We start from the raw sequence: 18,910 nt of genomic DNA on the forward strand, positions 1-18,910 counted from the left end.
CTCAAGAAGCTCGACACCATCCAGGACAAAGCAGCCCGCTTGATTGGCACCTCATCCACCACCCTAAACATTCACTCCCTTCACCACCAGCGCACAGTGGCTGCAGTGTGTACCATCCACAGGATGCACTGCAGCAACTCGCCAAGGCTGCTTCGACAGCACTGCCCAATCCTGCAACCTCTACCACCTGGAAGGACAAGGGCAGCAGGTACATGGGAACAACACCACCTGCACGTTCCCCTCCAAGTCACACACCATCCCGACTTGGAAATATATCGCCGTTCCTTCATCGTCGCTGGGTCAAAATCCTGGAACTCCCTTCCTAACAGCACTGTGGGAGAACCTTTACCACACGGACTGCAGCGGTTCAAGAAGGCAGCTCACCACCACCTTCTCAAGGGCAATTAGGGATGGGCAATAAACGCTGGCCTCGCCAGTGACGCCCACATCCCATGAACGAATAAAAAAAGTCATTCAGGAGTGAAATCAGGAAGCACTTTTTCACACAAAGGATAGCAGAAATCTGGTACTCTCTTTCCCAAAAGGTTGAACAGGCGGAACAGGCTCAAGGGGCTGAATGGTTTACCCCTGTTCCTAAGTATGGCTTATGCCTACTTCCTCCTCGGTAACATCGCCCGTCTCTGCCCCTGCCTCAGCTCAACTGCTGCTGAAACTCTCATCCATGCCTTTGTTACCTCCAGACTCAACTATTCCAATGCTCTCCTGGCCGGTCTCCCACCTTGCACCCTCCATAAACTTGAGATCATCCAAAACTGCTGATGGTATCCTAATATCCTAGTATCCTAACTTGCACCAAATCCTGTTCATCCATCATCCCTGTGCTCACTGACCTACATTGGTTCCTGGACCGACAATGCATGGATTTTAAAATTCTCATCCTTGTTTTCAAATCTCTCCATGGCCTCACTCCTCCCTATTTCTGTAACCTCCTCCAGCCCTCTAACCCTCCTCCAATTCTTTGCTCTACCAGTGGCAGCCGTGCCTTCAGCTACCTAGGCCTAAGCTCTGGAGTTCCCTCCCTAAACCTCTCGGCCTCTTTACTTCTCTCCTCCTTTAAGATGCTCCTTAAAACCTACCTCTTTGACCAAGCTTCTGGTCACCTATCCTAATATCTCTTTATGTGACTTGGGTCAAATTTTATTTGATAATTGTTCCTGTGAAGCACTTTGGGATGTTTTATTATGTTAAAAGCGCTATTTAAATGCAAGTTGTTGTTGTTGTTGTTGTCATGGGTTGCAAGGGAATTGTCTTCTCTGCGTTAGGGATGCAGGGTGAAGATTAAGCTCATTGATGCAGCCTACAGCACCATAAATAGTGCATAAAGTGGCTGCCAGTACCAACTAGAAGCACTTGAAGAGGTATCTTCGACCTGCCTTTCTGCAGCACCACCACCAGGAGCTCTGGCAGCCATCTTTTCCATCCGCAGGCGAGCAGTGTGCTATGCCCATCCTTGCATATGGTAGTAGAGACGTTGCATTGATTGCAGCAACCGGAAAGTAATGGAAAGTAACTAGTTACTTTCAAAAGACTGAGTACGTGTGCTTGTTCATCCATCGCTTGCTGGTGCTGTTGAATCAGCCGTGACATAAAGCAGTTCTGAGTTGTAAGGGGTAAATTCAGGACAGACAATAAAAATAATCTGTATTTATACAGTGCCTTAAATGCAGAAAAACATTCCCTAAGGCACTTCACAGAGGCATAAGAAAAACGGATACCTAGCAAAAAGGAGGAACTATTGAGAGGGCAACCAACAGATTAGTCAAAGATGTGGATTAGAATAAGGGTTTTAAAGGAGTAGAGGGAGGTGAAGATGCAAAGGGATTTAGGGAGGGAATTCTAAAGAGTGGGATCTAACTAGCTAAAGGCACAGCTGCCAGTGGTGGGCAAAAAGGAGGGATATGCAAGAGTTTGGGGATGTGGGGGTGGGGGGTGGGGTAAGGGCATGGAGGGATTTAAAGACTAGAATAAAAATTTTAAATTTGAGGCATTGGAGGACCAAGAGCCAATGTTGTTCAGCGAGGCCTGGAGTGATGGCAAGCGAGACTTAATGCAGGATAGGACATGAGCTGTGGAGTTTTAGTCAAGTTGGTGTTCGCCAAGAAGTATTTCCTTACACAGAGGAAATTCAGCAGCAGCTGCTGCAGGTTGCCAGGAAGGGTGGTTGAAATCAGGACACTAGATTCATTTAAAAAGCCACAAGCTGTGATGCTGATGTTCACCTTTTTCCATCCTCAAATTATATTTTTTTTAATTCATTCTTGGGATATGGGCATCAATGGCAAAGCTGGCATTTATTGCCCACCTCTAATTGCCCTCCCTCTCCTCCTTTAAGACCCTTCTTGAAACCCACATCTCTGACCAAGCTTTTGGTCACTTTCCTAATGTTTCCTTTTTTTTGCTGGGCATCTGCAGCAAATGTTCAATGTTCCTTTTCCATATGTTACAGTACCCAGTGTTAATCAGTAATTTTAATGGATTTTTATTTTAAATAGAAATTTGAAAGAAAAAGTCTCCAGACAAAAACACTTATTCTCTTCCTGTCAGTAGATATGCCATTCTCTGATATGAAGTGTTACCGTGAAAATGTCGTTACAAGTCTTGGGAATCAGAAGAATCAGTGTTAACTTATCAGTAACAAGCTTTCCTGCTAGACTCTAGCCTGACTTTTAAACCACTAAAGGAAATCTAGGAGGACATTACTTATTCCCAGTCCACCCCACCCATGCTGCTGTGGAGCGCAGTTGATAACCTCAGTCCTTAGGCTGACAGTCCAGTGCAGTACTGATGGGGTGCTGCACTGTTGGAAATGTTAAACCGAGGCCTTTTCTGCCCGCTCAGGTGGACGTAAAAGATCCCACGGCACTATTTTGAAGAAGAGCCGGGGAGTTCTCTGCAGTGTACTAGCCAACATTTATCCCTCAAAAAAAACACCTTAAAAACAGATTATCTGGTTATTTATCACATTGCCTTGATATGCGCACATTGGCTACCGCATTTCCTACATTGGCTGTAAAGCGCTTTGGGACGTCCCGAGGTCGTGAAAGTCTTTCTTTCTTTTCTTTCTAAATGAGTACACAACCACTCTACTGCTTATATATAGCACATAATATACAGAAAAGTACACTTTAAGTGGATTTTTTTTCTGCCCAAAAATAAGAACTAATAAAATGACCTTCCTTTAGAATTAAACTGCACTCACAAAAACCAGTGGCATTTCAATGTCAAGACCGTTATCAGACTGACTGACGTACACAAACCTTTGTGGGAATGAGGAGAGGAAGTCAGCTAAGCTGCCAATGTTGCAGGAAGCATATGATTAACAAAAACGATCTGGAGTCAGTCTTCTGATAACAAAAAATGTGTCTTTTGCTGTAGACATAAATATCCATCCCTGAGGCTAAACCCATAAATTTAAAACCCACTCTAGCACAAAATAAGTGCCAAATAAAAATAATGAACTTCACAGCTCTCCTAAAAACTTCCTGGTTAAGTACACCAGCGCCAAATTTACTCACACTGGCGGGTGCCTGTCATAACTCTTGAGGGAGTCCAGTGGAACCACCTGAAACTCCATCCAGACCCAGATACATGGAGTCCCGGCCTACACGGAAGTTATTGTGGCCATGTTTGACGACTCTGCCTCCCTCCACAAACAAGGCCACTGCTGTAAAAGGAGTAGGGTCAAGGTGGAGACTGCCACACTGGGGGGTTCACACTTCCTCAGCCTTAGCGGTATTCGGCTTTATGTTTGGAGGCCAGATGCCAAGTGAGAGGAGGTGCACCAGCTTCCAGTGAGCCCTATCAGATGAGGAGGGTGGGGGTGCCAGATCAGGGTCAAATCTTGACCCTCAAAGATGGCTGAGAATTTTTTTTTATATATTACATTTACTTAGTAGCTAAGTAGCTTCCCCCACCCCTCCTAGGGGACTCCTAAGTTACGGCAGCATTTCTGCAGTCTTTGCCGGGGTGGGGGGTGTTGCAGATGCACCCACACACCACCAAAGGCCCACTCCCGCCTGAACCCCTACATACTTCAACAGGCTCAGCGGCAGAGTTCTGCGGTTGCTGTGACCTTGCCCATGCAGATTTTCAGGGCCGCTGTGCATTTTGGGAATGAGCAATACAGGCCAAAAGGCCCCAGATTCAATGCCCGCTCTTTGCTGAGTTATCTGATCTCCGCCAGCCTGGGGCGGGGGGGCGGGGAGTGGGTGGGGCGGTGGAGGGGACGCTACAATTAACCTCTGACTCTGGGCTATGAGGGGAAATAAAAAAAGCCACTTTTCTTGCCCCTGATCACTTTCAATGTCTCTTGCTGGAAAGCATGGATGTGTGTGAACATCAGTTGAGGACAGGACTGAACGCTACAGTAATATCTTCCCTAGCCAAAGCTGGCCAGCACTCGCTGTTTGGGCTCACACATGAAGAATGAACACTTGGCCAAGATTCCAGAGCAAAGTCCTAGGAACCAAAATCCAGGGTCCTCAACCACAACAACTTGCATTCATGTAGTCCCTTTAATGTAGCAAATGTCCAAAAGTTCTTTACATATAGGGAGTGGATACCAAGCAGGAGGAGGGTCAGGGGATGTCACAGAAAGTGCGGTTGAAGAAGTTTATTTTGAGGAGGTTTTTGAAAGTGGTGAGAAGTGTGACAAGGCAGTGGGTCTTTTGGAAAGGAGTTCCACAGTGCAGGACCTTGATAACCAACTGTAGAGCAGGGATGAGGCACAGAAGGCCAGAGCAAAGGTTGTGAGCTGGAAAAGGCTGCACAAGTAACGTGTGATAAGGCCATGAAGAGAGTTTTAGACAATGATCCTCAAGGACAAAGAGTCAGTAGGGATTGGCAAGACAGGGGTGCTGGGTACATGGGAATTAGTGCCAGATCGTACTTGGGCAACAGAATTCTGGATGAGACAGGATGCGACTGAAAAAAAATTCATGTTGATAAAAAAGGGGATGAAACAGTGGTGCGGTACACTTCAGTACGGGGAGCTGTACAGCAGTGAAGGTGGGTTTGATTCCCTTTCTGCTGAATTCTCAAATCTCTGACATTCACCTGGGGTAAGGAAAAGGGTGGAAAAACTATGACTAAGAAACCAATAGTCTTCTCTGCAACAACACAACTTGCATTTATAATAGCACCTTTAACGTAGTAAAACACATCCCAAGACACTTATTCATTTATGCCTGAGGTTTCAGTCTGGATTTTGCAAATAGGCCCAGGAGAAAGTTGATTACCCACACTCTTAGTCAAGGGCAAAATTGGACAAAGGGCAGGGCAGTGGGGACCCGACCCCTTGAAAATGTTAACACCTTTCTGGAATAAGGTTCCATAGAGACTGATCACCCTCCTGTTCATGGCCATTATTCATGTGGGAGCAGGCCATTCCACCATTGGGCACTGAGGGGAAAAATCAAAGCCCCATCCCAATCCTGCCAACAAACGCACGCCTCCAACCGAGAACCCTGCCTGATTTTCCTCTTCCTAACCCACAGGTACTATGGCCAATTATAGCACCATCGACTACTAATGAACTCAGCTAACCTATAGCAGACTGAGATCCACACTTGGGTCCTTCTTGGTCAGTATGGCTCAGCTATTCACTAGATAAACCAGGCAAGCAACAAGAAAGCCTAACAATATTGTACTTTTTCTGGTTATTTTACGTAACAAGGTTGTACCAGCTGCCTCACCTGTTGACAGTTTCCGATGTCGCTCATTCCCATTATACAATGATCCCAACAAGTCTCCCATAGATTTAGACATTCTAATTTCAGGCAACTTCTCCATGGCTTTACAGTTCACCTGTCAGAGTCACAGAGAAATAAAATAATAATAAATTATTTAAGCAACAGAATTGATAAACTAAAAACAAAATGCCAATGCTGGAAATCTGAGTAGACAGAAAGTGCTGAGCAGGCTTATCGGCATCTGAGAGACAAGGCTAGGTTAACATTTCAGGTGGAGACCATTGTATTCTGATGAAGGGTCTACATCCGAAATATTAACCTTTCATTTCTCTTTCAGAGGCTGACAGAGCCGCTGCCTATTTCTGTTCTCCTTTTTAGCTGAAGTATTTTGGCGTAAAGCTGATGCTGCTATACTTTGCTGCCACATAATTCCATGTTTGCAGATTTCAGGAGCAACGTGACAATTGTCCATTTGTACTTGAAAACACAGGCTTTGCAGCATTATTTTCACCAACAGAATTATCTGTTTACAAAACAACTCACTTACAGACATTTGACTTCTCATTTCTTTTTTCTCTCTATTTGTTTTGAATATTTGTTTAAATCATAGTTGCTGATTGTATCACAGATGGCAAACTGAATGGAATTATTGAGCCTGAATGTGAGGGAGCTGGATTAACAACAGAAGAGATACAGTCAATAACTGAACCTGACAGTGTGATGGATTATCAAGTCAGATATAACCAGTAACACAGGGTATTGGCTGAACCCCACACTACATAGCATCAATAGTACTACTGCACAATCATTAATACAGAGTGCTGGCTAAGAATAGTTACTGAACCTAACAGTGCAAGTGAATTGGATTATCAATAGATATATTGTGCAGCATTAATATAGAGTTCTGATTAAGAGGAATTTTTGAGTCAGACAAGATTATCAACTAAAACAGGGGATATTAGTGTGTCTAGTAAATATGAGTGTGAGATTTTTGATCTTGTAAATCATGCATCAGGACTCTGATTGTCTACCACAGGAGAGCAGCCGTTCGTGACGTGACCTTGCCAACTGCAAGCAGATCTCACATTTCATGCCAGGTGGGAGTCCCAAAGCCAGGAACACAGCTAATCCAGAGCTCAATCATAATAATTGCTTGGCTCAGAAGAATTTCCAGTTATATGTGTGACCCATGCTTGCAATGCAGTGATGAGAGTCACAAATTTTACCCTCCCTTAAGTGCTGCACAGTGCAGGGTCCGACCAGAACCTAGAGGCAGAGCAGAGGGCAGCACGAGGCTGATCCTATGTTGGAGTAATGATGTTACAAGCTTCAGCCTCAAAGAGATGTCTTGGTGGGGAGGTTATAGAGGCATGCAAGATACTTAATTGGATTTAGAAAGTAAACCCAGGGCAACACTTTCAAATATGTCAAAATAGCAGGACAAGAAGTGAGAGGATCAGGGTTATGAAGGACAAATTTAGGACAGTCTTTCTTGACATAAAAGGTCTTTCTTGACACAACCCTGCCACGGTAACCTCTGCAAGACATGCCAGATCATCGACACAGATACCACCATCACACGAGAGGACACCACCCACCAGGTGCATGGTTCATACTCCTGTGACTCGGCCAACGTTGTCTACCTCATACGTTGCAGGAAAGGATGCCCCAGAGCATGGTACATTGGCGAGACCATGCAGACACTGCGACAACGGATGAACGGACACCGCGCAACAATCACCAGACAGGAGGGTTCCCTCCCAGTCGGGGAACACTTCAGCAGTCAGGGACATTCAGCCACCGACCTTCGGGTAAGCGTACTCGAAGGCGACCTTCGAGACACACGACAACGCAAAATCGTCAAGCAGAAATTGATAGCCAAGTTCCGCACTCATGAGGACGGCCTCAACCGGGATCTTGGGTTCATGTCACGCTACACGTAAGCCTACCAGTGAACAAAAGCTATCTGTTTTTAATATAACGGGTCATTTGCTGGCTTTCTCTGCCTTCCGGATGTTTCTGCCTCTCTCTCTCTGTTTTTTTTTCTGTTTTTTTTTTGTGTTGAATGTATATTCGGGGGTTCTGTAGGTAACACCTCTCTGTCTGAACACGGTGATTGCCTTGGCAACGGGCAGTTGCAAAGACTGTGTGTAATCACCACGTATTGTTCTGTGATTTATAAATGCATAGGCTTCGAGGAGTTCCTGACATTTACCTGAGGAAGGAGGAAGCCTCCGAAAGCTTGTAAATTTCAAATAAAATCGTTGGACTATAACTTGGTGTTGTAAAATTGTTTACAATTGTCAACCCCAGTCCATCACCGGCATCTCCACATCATGACATAAAAGGTGATCAACAGGAACAGTGGTTGTGACCAGGACATTTGGCTTATTTAAGAAACAGGTAGGTGATGTAATAGCAAAATGGAGGGATATAATTGGGGTAAGGTTGTTATGGTAGGGTCGGTATTCTGGAGGGATGAGATCAAAAATGGTCAATGGTCCTTGTTCATCCAAACCTATCTTTCAATATTCACAGTACACCAATGCTTCCATTGCCACCTGCTTGACTCACATGAAGAGTGTTATTAAGTCTATTAGTTAAAACCTATCAAATAGTTTTGACTCAAGAAAAATATAGGTTAAAGTATTCATTATACAAGGTAACTCACATGGCTGTTCTTTCGAGCCATAACCGAAATCCTCAGACTTTTTATACTAGAATTGAGGTCCAAGTGCTCAACTGCTTTGTCCAATTCATTCTGGCATCGTAATGGAGTGCGAAGCTGTATGGTAATTTATAAACACACACATACAAAGTTCAGAGAATGCACAGATTAGTGCATAACTAGAATCACTCCAGCTTGACTTCCCTAACACTTTCCTCACTGAGTTTCATCTTACACAAACCCAAAATCAACAGGAATTCCACTACCTAGATCTTATCATGTACTAAGTCCCACTCACTTATCACCCTTTTCTTTTTTTATCTCTACTGGTTCTCCGTCCCTCAGTGCATTGATTCAAAAATCTTCATTTTCATTTACAAATCCTTCACTCCCACCCTATCTCTGCAACCTCCTCCATCCTACACCTTTTTTTGCTTCACCATCCAAGGCACAGCCCTCAGCTACTGCAAGTTTGCACTCTGCAATTCTCTTTTTGAACATTACAGCCCACCTTCAAAAGCTGCTCAAAACCTACCTCTTCAACCATGATCATGGGTACCTCCCATGACTCTTCTTCCAAACCCCCACCCCCATCACCCGCTTCCATACTGTCAGACTTTTTTTAAAAAGGCTTTCCCTATCTTTGAACTCTTATAATTCTCACTATGCACCATGGTGCAATCAGTGACAAACTGATAGTAGGGACACCTGAGGCCTGACCGCACAAGCCCCAACCACATGAATGCCCCACCCACACCAATTGTTATTCTCAATAATAAATTATCTGATTCATTAGTTCTCAAACTCTTTCACACTGGGCACATCAAGAAACTCAAACTTTCACACCCCTGTCACCAAAGTCATGGTAAGCCTGAAAAAATAAGCCTCCTCCTTCACACATAGAATCATAAAATCATACAGCACTGAAGGAGGCCATTCGGTCCACCCTGCCTGTGCTTCTTGCTCTCCTCCTCCACTTTTCTTTCATTCTCTCCTTCACTTTTATTCGTGTTTCTCTCTCTCTCATTTTCCCTTTTTCTTCTCTTGCTTGTCTCTGCCACCATTTTCTTTTCCCTTTCATTCCTACAGCTTTGGAGCTGCCGTATAGGGAAACTGCATAGCAACATGGGAAAGACGAGGGAGCTGGATGGGTCTCCCAATCAGCCAGGGAGCCAGGATTTCAAAAGGAGCCAAGTGAAATAAATATTGACAAACTGGCTGTTGCTAAATGTTGGTTAGGACATTCCTGACCATCCGGTGCGATGGTTGCACCAGTGACTGCACATACACTACATGCATTGTGCCGAAAGCTAATAACTAACAAATTAAGCATGCAGAGCGTTAGAGAAATGTACCTCATTGTTAATAACATGTAACTCCATTTGCTGTCCAAAGGCATCATTGACCTTTTGTAGCATGTCTTTCAACTTTACTGGTCTAGGGAATTGCATGATCCTTTTAAAAAAAAATGTTTAAATTCTTCAGATTGCATAAAAGATTACAATCCCTTATACAGAAGAAAGAACCTGACAGCAGTTTTTGGGATTCTAAAACGGTCTCAAGGTCCATCAATGTTCTACCTCCCTTCCCCTCCTGGTGTCTCAAATAGTAGCCACCCTGTGGTGCCTTGGTTAAGTGGTTATTTTTCCTAATGTGAGCCAATACAGTGAATGCTCACAGGTTTTTGTCAAGACCTGCTTTTTTCATAAAAAGGAGCTTCCCTATTTCTGAACTCTGTTCATTCTCACTACCCAGACTGTACACATTCTACAGAGAGGGCATAACTACAGACTAAACAAGCATGCGGATCGCTAAAAAAGCTAGGTGGGGAAATCACAGGCAAAGTCAATCCTGTCCTCACCCAACATCCACACGCATGTACATCCTTTCCAGCAGGGAGCTCTGTTAAGTGATCAGTTGTGGGAAACCAGAGGTATTCCTTGCCCTCTCCACCCCGCCCTCCCCCTCACCCCCTGCCTAGCCTGGGGATACTGGGGTGAACTGCAGCTCCCCCACTGCCACTCCAGTTGAGATTAACCAACTCAGGGGCGGAACCTTGGACCTTCCAGATGTGTAGTCAGTACCGCACTGGGCAGTGTTATGCATCGTCATCAGAGGAAGCATTTTTTTTAATTGATTCCTTAGATAATTTTGCTTATTGATCTACTTTTACAAATTTCCACTTAGAAAGCCCAAACCAATAAGTCCTTACATACAGAGATCTGATCAATGTCATACTAAAGGTAACAAAACTCTTTTTTTGTTAAACAATCTAAAATTATAACTTGCCTTTTTTCTCCTTCATGCTCAAACTTGATCCTCACCTCATTCTGCAAAAACAGAGAAATGATTAACAGAACCAAAACGGTAGAAAAAATAATTTATACTGCTTCACCGAGGTCATGGATGCACTGGGGGCCATCCCTGCTGGTTTGGCACTACAACAACAACAGCTTGCAGAGTACTCGTAGGGCACGAGGAGGTTACTGAGTTAGGTAGTGACGGCAGAGTTTTGGATGAGCTAAAATTTACGGAGGGTGGAAGATGGGATGTCATCCAGGAGAGCTTTGAAATAGTCGAGTTTGGAGGTAACAAAGCATGGATAAGGGATTCAGCAGCAGATGGCCAGAGGCAGGGGTAGAGATGGGCGATATTACGGAGGTGGAAGTTGCCACTGAACTTTTCTGGCAGTGATAAGATAACTCACCCACAAACAGCGCGTAATGGTAACATGCCCGTGATTGTCCGATATGCACTGGTAGCATGCGAGATACATCACCATTGACATGTACTGGGGAAGTTTAGAATTATAAATAGGTTAGAACAGATAACTGGATGACAACCTGACTATTCTAATGATCTCCTGGCCGGCCTCCCATCTTCCACCCTCCATAAACTTGAGCTCATCCAAAACTCTGTTGCCCACATCCTAATTCGCACCAAATCTCATTCACCCATCACCCCTGTGCTCGCTGACCTACACTGATTCCAGGTCCAATGCCTCAAATTTAAAATTCTCATCCTTGTATTCAAATTTCTCCATAACCTCGACCCCCCCCCCTGCCCCCATCTCTGCAATCTGCTCCAGCCCTACAACCCTCTGAGAACTCTGTGTTCCTCTAAATCTGGCCTCTTGTGCATCCCCCACTTCCTTTGCTGCACCATTGGTGGCTGTGCCTTCAACTGTCTAGGCTCTAAGCTCTGGAATTCCCTCCCTAAACCTCTACATCTCTCTCTCCTCCATTAAGACGCTCCTTAAAACCTATCACTTTGACTAAGCTTTTGGTCAGCCATCCTAATACCTCCTTCTTTGGTGTGGTGTCAATTTTTGTCTGATTATGCTCCTCTGAAGCGCCTTGGGACATTTTATTACGTTAAAGGTGCTACATAAATGCAAGCTGTTATTGTTGGATGTGCTTCTGGAGAAGGGATAACAACTACTTGCATTCATATTGCACATTTACCATGAAGAATATCCCATGTCGCTTCACAGACAGACGAAAGGAAAATGGACTTGAGCTTGGAAGGGAGAGGTTAGGTGGGATGAGAAATGAATTAATTGAAGAAATTAACTTGAAAAGAAGTTTTCTAAAGGAGGCAAAGAGATTTGGGACGAGGTTCCTAGCGAGTGGAGTGTAGGTGGCTGCAGGCTTTGCCAGCAATGGAGGGCCAAAGTGGGAGGTGCACTAGAGACCGGAGTCAGAGGAAGAGAGTATTCAGGTGAGGATATAGGGCTGGAGGAGTCTACAGAGATAGGGCAGAGCAAAGCCAGAGACGGTATAAAGATGAGTGAGGATATTAAATTTAATGCACTCAGCGAGGACAAGGACGAACAGAACTTATGCGGGACAGAATGCATGCGGCAGAATTTTGCACAAGTTGAAGTTCGTGGAGGGTGGAGAAAGAGAGGCCAGGGAGAAGAGCAATGGAGCCTGGAGATAGCAATGGCATAAATTAGGGTCTCAGCAGCTGAGAGGCAGAGGCAGGCAATGTTGCAGAGGTGGAGGTAAGTGGTCTTTATGGTGATGAGATTATGGAGTCTGAAACTAAACTCACGGTCAAACAAGATTGCAAACAGTTTGGTTGAGCCTGAGACAGTGCCCAAAGAAATGGAAGGAATCAATGGCAAGGGAGCTAAGTTTGTGGCAGGGGCCCATGATGATGTGGAGGCATTTGAAGAGTGAGTTCAAGATGGCTGAAGGCTGCCACCAAAGGTGCAGCAGAGAGAAGGGGAGTGCAAGAGCGGTCAAGGGTGGTCTGTTTGAGGAGAGGGTAAGAAAAGAAGTTTTAAAGGACAGACAGACAGAGCTCAATTAAAGGAAGCCACTGACAACATCAGTGAGCGTTGTGCAGTTGAGATGCGGTTGTGTAGTGAGGAGACGGATCCTGAAGTGCAGGAGATTGCGTCAACTCCCTGAAACCACTCAGTGAGACAGTGGAGAAAATAGGGGGAGAAGTTGGAGAGCGATATGAGGACGGAGCAGGAGTATGGGGGATTGTTGGGTATAGGTAGGAAGGTTAGCAGATAGTTTTAATCTTTGTGTTGAAAAAAAATCCATGAGTTTCTCCCAATTGCCATTGGGGGGGAAGCTAGAAGGAGCAGAGGAAATAGGTCAAACGAGGAGGTCAATCATCGAAAGGAGGAATGTGGGGTGACAACATTGACGTATGTATGTTTAGCTGTAAACTAAACACAAGAAAAATGAGTTATTTTTTTCCAAAGGAAACTATTTCTGGGGCTAGGGAAGGGCCTAGCTAGTCATTCAGAATAATAGCAAACGCTAAATGATATTCCTAAGTGGAACACACCCTCATTGAGAAGCTAGCCAGAGTCAACTGAAACAGATAACAAAGGAATGCTTTGGTGCACATAACAGAACACTGAAATGTGAAATACCATGGAAAAGGGGCAGAGGAAAAGGGAGCTCTTATAACTTTTGAATACTGAGGAGGAGTTGGAAATCCAACTGAGAAACTTGAAGGTACTAGGAATGGGATATAAACTGGGATTGTCAACATGAGCAAGTCAAGTAGCAGAGAATTCACTGACTACGAGCTTCCAGGTCTGCTGATAGCCAGAATGATTACAGCATTCTTGACAGGGCTCCAAAACAATCAAGAGCAAAAGTACACTGGCCCAGGAATGTCTAGTGCTGCACCCATAAGAAGCACAGTGCTAAACATGCTCCAAAGTCCTGAATTGGCAGTGTCCCTTCCCCTCTGTGAGGCGCACATCGTGTAGTCACTAAGATTTCAGCAAAGTTTCATGGCAGCGGTGTGAAATTTTTACACTATACCCACTTAAACTGTGATGAACACCCAGGGTACAACTTAGAAACTGTACGTTTATAAGGTGTGGGCAATGCTGGCATGGCCGCATTAATTGCCCATCCCTTTTTAACCTGAGAAAACATCAGAGATCATTCAGTTAATCACATGGTGTGAGACTGGAGTCACATGTAGTGCAACCAGGTAGTGGTAGGAGCATATTAGTGAACCAACAAGGTGTTTACAACAATCCAGTGTCATTCATATTTATTTTTCTAGTGCGAGCCCACAAATTACCAAATTTATTGAATTCAATTTACCATGGTGGGATTATGAACTTGTGATCTCTGGGTTGCTGGCCTATTATCATAATCGCAATAATATCCTTCCAAGGCTGGGCTACACTTGCATTTTATGCGGTACAGAACTTGAGATGCTTTGGCCTTGTTATCAATGGTTTTGGGACAGTGGTGCTATACCAGCTTCCCGCTGCTAATCTCCCCCCAGTTACATTAAACCCTTGGCCTGTTCCCTATCAGATGGCAGGCAATAGATCAAATTAGAATCTGTCAGAATTCAAGACCCACAAAAGGTGGGTCGCCACTGCCATGAAACAACAACTTGTATAAATTTCCACATTCCACAGAGGGAAATGGATGCTGTGCAGCCAGAAATGAACAAGAAGATAGGTTTTGAGTGAGCTCTTACATGTGGGGACAGAGGTAAAGATGGAGGGGTTCAGAGAGGGAGTTCCAGAGAGTAGGGCTGAAGGCGTTGCTGCCAATGGTGGAATAAAAGGACAGGCAGATGCACAGGAGTCGGAGTGGCTGCACACGTGTGTGGGGCAAGGGCATGGAGAGATTTTGTAAACAAGGAACAGAATTTTGAATTTAGGGACATGGAGCCAATGGGGTCAATGAGGACAGGAGCAAAGCAAATCAGGCAGTTTATATTTCTAACTGGAAATTATGGTGAAGGAACCTTTCATTTGTCATTGGCTGCAGCTTTATAATGTAAAAGTGCCTTTGAACTAAGTACTAGTGATCACTGGTCTGTCACTGGTGGTGGGGGCAATTTGAGGTGATGAACTAAGAACAACACGAGACACATACTACACATCAAAACAGATTGCTTTGAGTGTGATTTTTCCTACAGCATAACGGCATCAATTCACTGTATTAGCCTGGTGACAACATTGGCAAGGTTTGCTGACTTAAACCAAAGCCGTCCTGGTCTTTCACACAAATCTTACCTGTTTGTTTTTGCTGCTGTCACAATCCAGCAACTTTCGGCACTTGCCCAAAGCAGCCAAATCTTTCATAATAGAATTGAGGGCTTCCTGTTCATCTGGAAAATGAAACAAAACCAAAAATATCAAGTTCACGTGAAGGTTATTGACACATTTTTGTCCATTCAGCTAAAAAGAATAACCCTTTTGAATTTAAACAAACTCAATTAAAACTAAGCAGTAGGTTCAACCTCCTAAATGTTTCTTTCCTAAAATACAAAAATTATTTTGAAGTGCAGTGAGGGTCATCAATTAAACAGACATCCCCAAGCGGTCTCCGTCAGAAAGGATGTTGGTAACATGCAAGTGCCTTGCAAGTCGCTTTCTCGTTAACTGAAGGTGTTAACAATTAACAAGAAATAAAGAACTTGCATTTATTTACCAACTTTCATGACCTTACGATGCCCCCAAAGCATTTCACAGTCAATTAAGTACTTTTTTTATATAAGTATGGTCACTGTTGCAATGTCGGGAAACACAGCAGCCAATTTATGCACAGCAAAGTCCCACAAACAGCAATGAGATAAATGACCAGATAATCTGTTTTATTGATGTTGTTTGAGGGATAACTATTAGCCAGGACCCTGGTCGTCTTTATATAGTACCATGGGATCCTTTACGTCCACCTGGAAGGGCAAACAGGGCCTCGGTTTAATGTCTCTTCTGTAAGACAGCGGCCCTGATATTAACGGGGAAACAAGGAGGGTGCGGGGGAGCGCAGCAGCGTGGGAAGAACCCTGCAAGGCCAGGGACGTGGAGGCACTGCCAATCTTAATGTCATGATGTGGAGATGCCGGTGATGGACTGGGGTTGACAATTGTAAACAATTTTACAACACCAAGTTATAGTCCAGCAATTTTATTTTAAATTCACAAGCTTTCGGAGATTTTCTCCTTCCTCAGGCAAATGTTTCAAGATCTCCTTGAAGCCTACGCATTTATACATATTGAACAATAATACATGGTGTTTACAGACTGCCCCTGCAACTGCCCGTTGCCAAGGCAATCACCGTGTTCAGACAGAGAGGTGTTACCTGCAGAACCTCCGAATACACATTCAATAAAAAAACAAACAGGGAAAAAAAACAGAGAAAAAAAAACACAGAGAGAGGCAGAAACATCCGGAAGGCAGAGAGAGCCAGCAAATGACCCATTATATTAAAAACAGATAACATTTGTTCGCTGGTGGGGTAACGTGTAGCGTGACATGAACCCAAGATCCCGGTTGAGGCCGTCCTCATGGGTGCGGAACTTGGCTATCAATTTCTGCTCGACGATTTTGCGTTGTCGTGTGTCTCGAAGGCCGCCTTGGAGTACGCTTACCCGAAGGTCGGTGGATGAATGTCCATGACTGCTGAAGTGTTCCCCGACTGGGAGGGAACCCTCCTGTTTGGCGATTGTTGCGCGGTGTCCGTTCATCCGTTGTCGCAGCGTCTGCATGGTCTCGCCAATGTACCATGCTCTGGGGCATCCTTTCCTGCAACGTATGAGGTAGACAACGTTGGCTGAGTCACAGGAGTATGAACCATGCACCTGGTGGGTGGTGTCATCTCGTGTGATGGTGGTATCTGTGTCGATGATCTGGCATGTCTTGCAGAGGTTACCGTGGCAGGGTTGTGTGGCGTCGTGGACGCTGTTCTCTTGAAAGCTAGGTAGTTTGCTGCGAACGATGGTCTGTTTGAGGTTGGGTGGCTGTTTAAAGGCGAGTAGTGGAGGTGTGGGGATGGCCATAGCGAGGTGTTTGTCCTCATTGATGACATGTTGAAGGCTGCGGAGAACATGGCGTAGTTTCTCCGCTCCGGGGAAGTACTGGACGACAAAGGGTACTCTGTTGGTTGCGTCCCGTGTTAGTCTCCTGAGGAGGTCTATGCGATTTTATGGATGAACGGACACCGCGCAACAATCGCCAAACAGGAGGGTTCCCTCCCAGTCGGGGAACACTTCAGCAGTCATGGACATTCATCCACCGACCTTCGGGTAAGCGTACTCCAAGGCGGCCTTCGAGACACACGACAACGCAAAATCGTCGAGCAGAAATTGATAGCCAAGTTCCGCACCCATGAGGACGGCCTCAACCGGGATCTTGGGTTCATGTCACGCTACACGTTACCCCACCAGCGAACAAATGTTATCTGTTTTTAATATAATGGGTCATTTGCTGGCTCTCTCTGCCTTCCGGATGTTTCTGCCTCTCTCTGTGTTTTTTTTTCTCTGTTTTTTTTCCCTGTTTGTTTTTTTATTGAATGTGTATTCGGAGGTTCTGCAGGTAACACCTCTCTGTCTGAACACGGTGATTGCCTTGGCAACGGGCAGTTGCAGGGGCAGTCTGTAAACACCATGTATTATTGTTCAATATGTATAAATGCGTAGGCTTCAAGGAGATCTTGAAACATTTGCCTGAGGAAGGAGAAAATCTCCGAAAGCTTGTGAATTTAAAATAAAATTGCTGGACTATAACTTGGTGTTGTAAAATTGTTTACAAATCTTAATGTCAAAGCCTTATTCAAATAATCTTCTGCTGACTCCCACCCGACAACCGGCCAAATTGGTAGCCTGGCCAACGGGCAGAAGCACAAACATGTGGATGCCACAGCCAGAGGGGCTGGTCCCTGGCAGTCAACAGAGGCTGAAGGCTCTGGGCCATGATCGGGGCTGGGGCAGACCAAAGGCTGTCTTGTGAAGCCTGGGGAAGAGCATTCCTGCTCCTCCTAGCCCACAAGAAGTGCTAAAAAGAGCAGATTGTATACTTACTTTAGGCAGTCGGTCCCTCTCACCTCGGATCTGCTGCCAGGAATCCCACAGCGCGGGCCTCCCCTGACTCACTATTAAATTTAAGTCGCCATGCCGATTATGTCATCGGGCCAGGACCCTTGAATGTTAAATAGGCTCCCGACTGCCTTTTGCAAGTGCCTCGCCGATGGCCAGATTTGTTTTTGTAGAATTTTAAACGGGCAGGAATGGGGCCAGGTTGATCGATCCCGTTATTTTCACCGCCGCACCCCCCCCCTTCCACTCCACTCCCCCCGACTTTATGTAGGCAAGACTTACCTCTACCTACCTATGTAACCCCATTCAGCCCTACAACTCCCCCAGATCTCTCCATTTCCTCTGGCTCTGGCCTTTTAGGCATCTCTCCCTCCCTTCAGCCCACCATTTACATCAGCCCTCCTAATATAGAATCATAGAAAGGTTACAGCACGGAAGGAGGACATTCGGCCCATCGAGTCCGTGCCGGCTCTCTGCAAGAGCAATCCAGCTAGTCCCACTCCCCGGCCCTGTGCCCCCTAGGAACAGTGATCAAAGCAGAGCAAACATAAAGGCGGAAGAACGTGAAAGCGAATTTTAGAGTAGGCAAGGCCGCAGTAAAGTGTCAACGAAATTCGCACACAAAATTAAAGGAGACCTATTAATTGTGGAAGGAAAAAAAACTCAGAGAAGATGTGGGCTTGAATTTTGGAGCCTCATGCACAGGCATGTGAGAGTGCTAGGATATAAAAGAAGTAAATTGATTATCGCCATTAACAAAAAAAAAACGTTCCTGTGGTAAAGGCTGATTTCTTGCTGTGTTCTCTTAGCATGTATCGCACAAGGTAAAAGAACTAAAGCAAGCGATGCCGTGACTCGTGTTCGAACTGATGTTACTGCAACCACACCGCAGCAACATCGCGCGCAACACTGTTTCGAAAAGGACATTTGGTGGAGGTCAAATAAGTAGCGCCACAAATTTTGGCAGCTCAACGTCCATTTTTGTCTGATTGCACTGTGAAGCGCCTTGGAACGTTTCTCCATATGTTGCTGCTATGGTTGTCTCCTGCTGGAGATGAATGAAGGAAGGGTTGGGGGGGGGAGGAGGAGGGGGCTGAACGCTCAATACAAATTTGGAGATCATCCACCAATTTCCATTCTCCACCCAAACAAAGGGAGAGCTCTCCTTTACGACAAATAATTGAGGTTCTACTGCATTTCAAATACTAAT

General features: G+C 45.1%; 1 protein-coding gene across 2 annotated transcripts in view; it reads right to left on the reverse strand.

Moving 5' to 3' along the window:
• Positions 1 to 18,910, reverse strand: part of map3k22 (mitogen-activated protein kinase kinase kinase 22) — a 134,482-nt gene that overhangs the window by 65,775 nt on the left and 49,797 nt on the right. The window contains exons 1-6 of one of the 2 annotated variants that reach the window (XM_067978758.1): positions 15,127 to 15,211; positions 14,900 to 14,994; positions 10,669 to 10,709; positions 9,735 to 9,834; positions 8,383 to 8,496; positions 5,715 to 5,826 (exon numbers count right to left, since the gene is read on the reverse strand). In XM_067978758.1, the coding sequence (XP_067834859.1) occupies positions 5,715 to 5,826; positions 8,383 to 8,496; positions 9,735 to 9,834; positions 10,669 to 10,709; positions 14,900 to 14,994; positions 15,127 to 15,184 (520 nt within the window). In that variant the 5' untranslated portion in view covers positions 15,185 to 15,211. Of the gene's footprint in view, positions 1 to 5,714; positions 5,827 to 8,382; positions 8,497 to 9,734; positions 9,835 to 10,668; positions 10,710 to 14,899; positions 14,995 to 15,126; positions 15,212 to 18,910 lie in introns of those variants that run through there. The other variant, XM_067978759.1, reaches the window with a different exon arrangement.

The sequence above is a fragment of the Heptranchias perlo genome, chromosome 3 (genome assembly GCF_035084215.1).
Source record: "Heptranchias perlo isolate sHepPer1 chromosome 3, sHepPer1.hap1, whole genome shotgun sequence".
In the NCBI taxonomy this organism is placed as follows: domain Eukaryota; kingdom Metazoa; phylum Chordata; class Chondrichthyes; order Hexanchiformes; family Hexanchidae; genus Heptranchias; species Heptranchias perlo.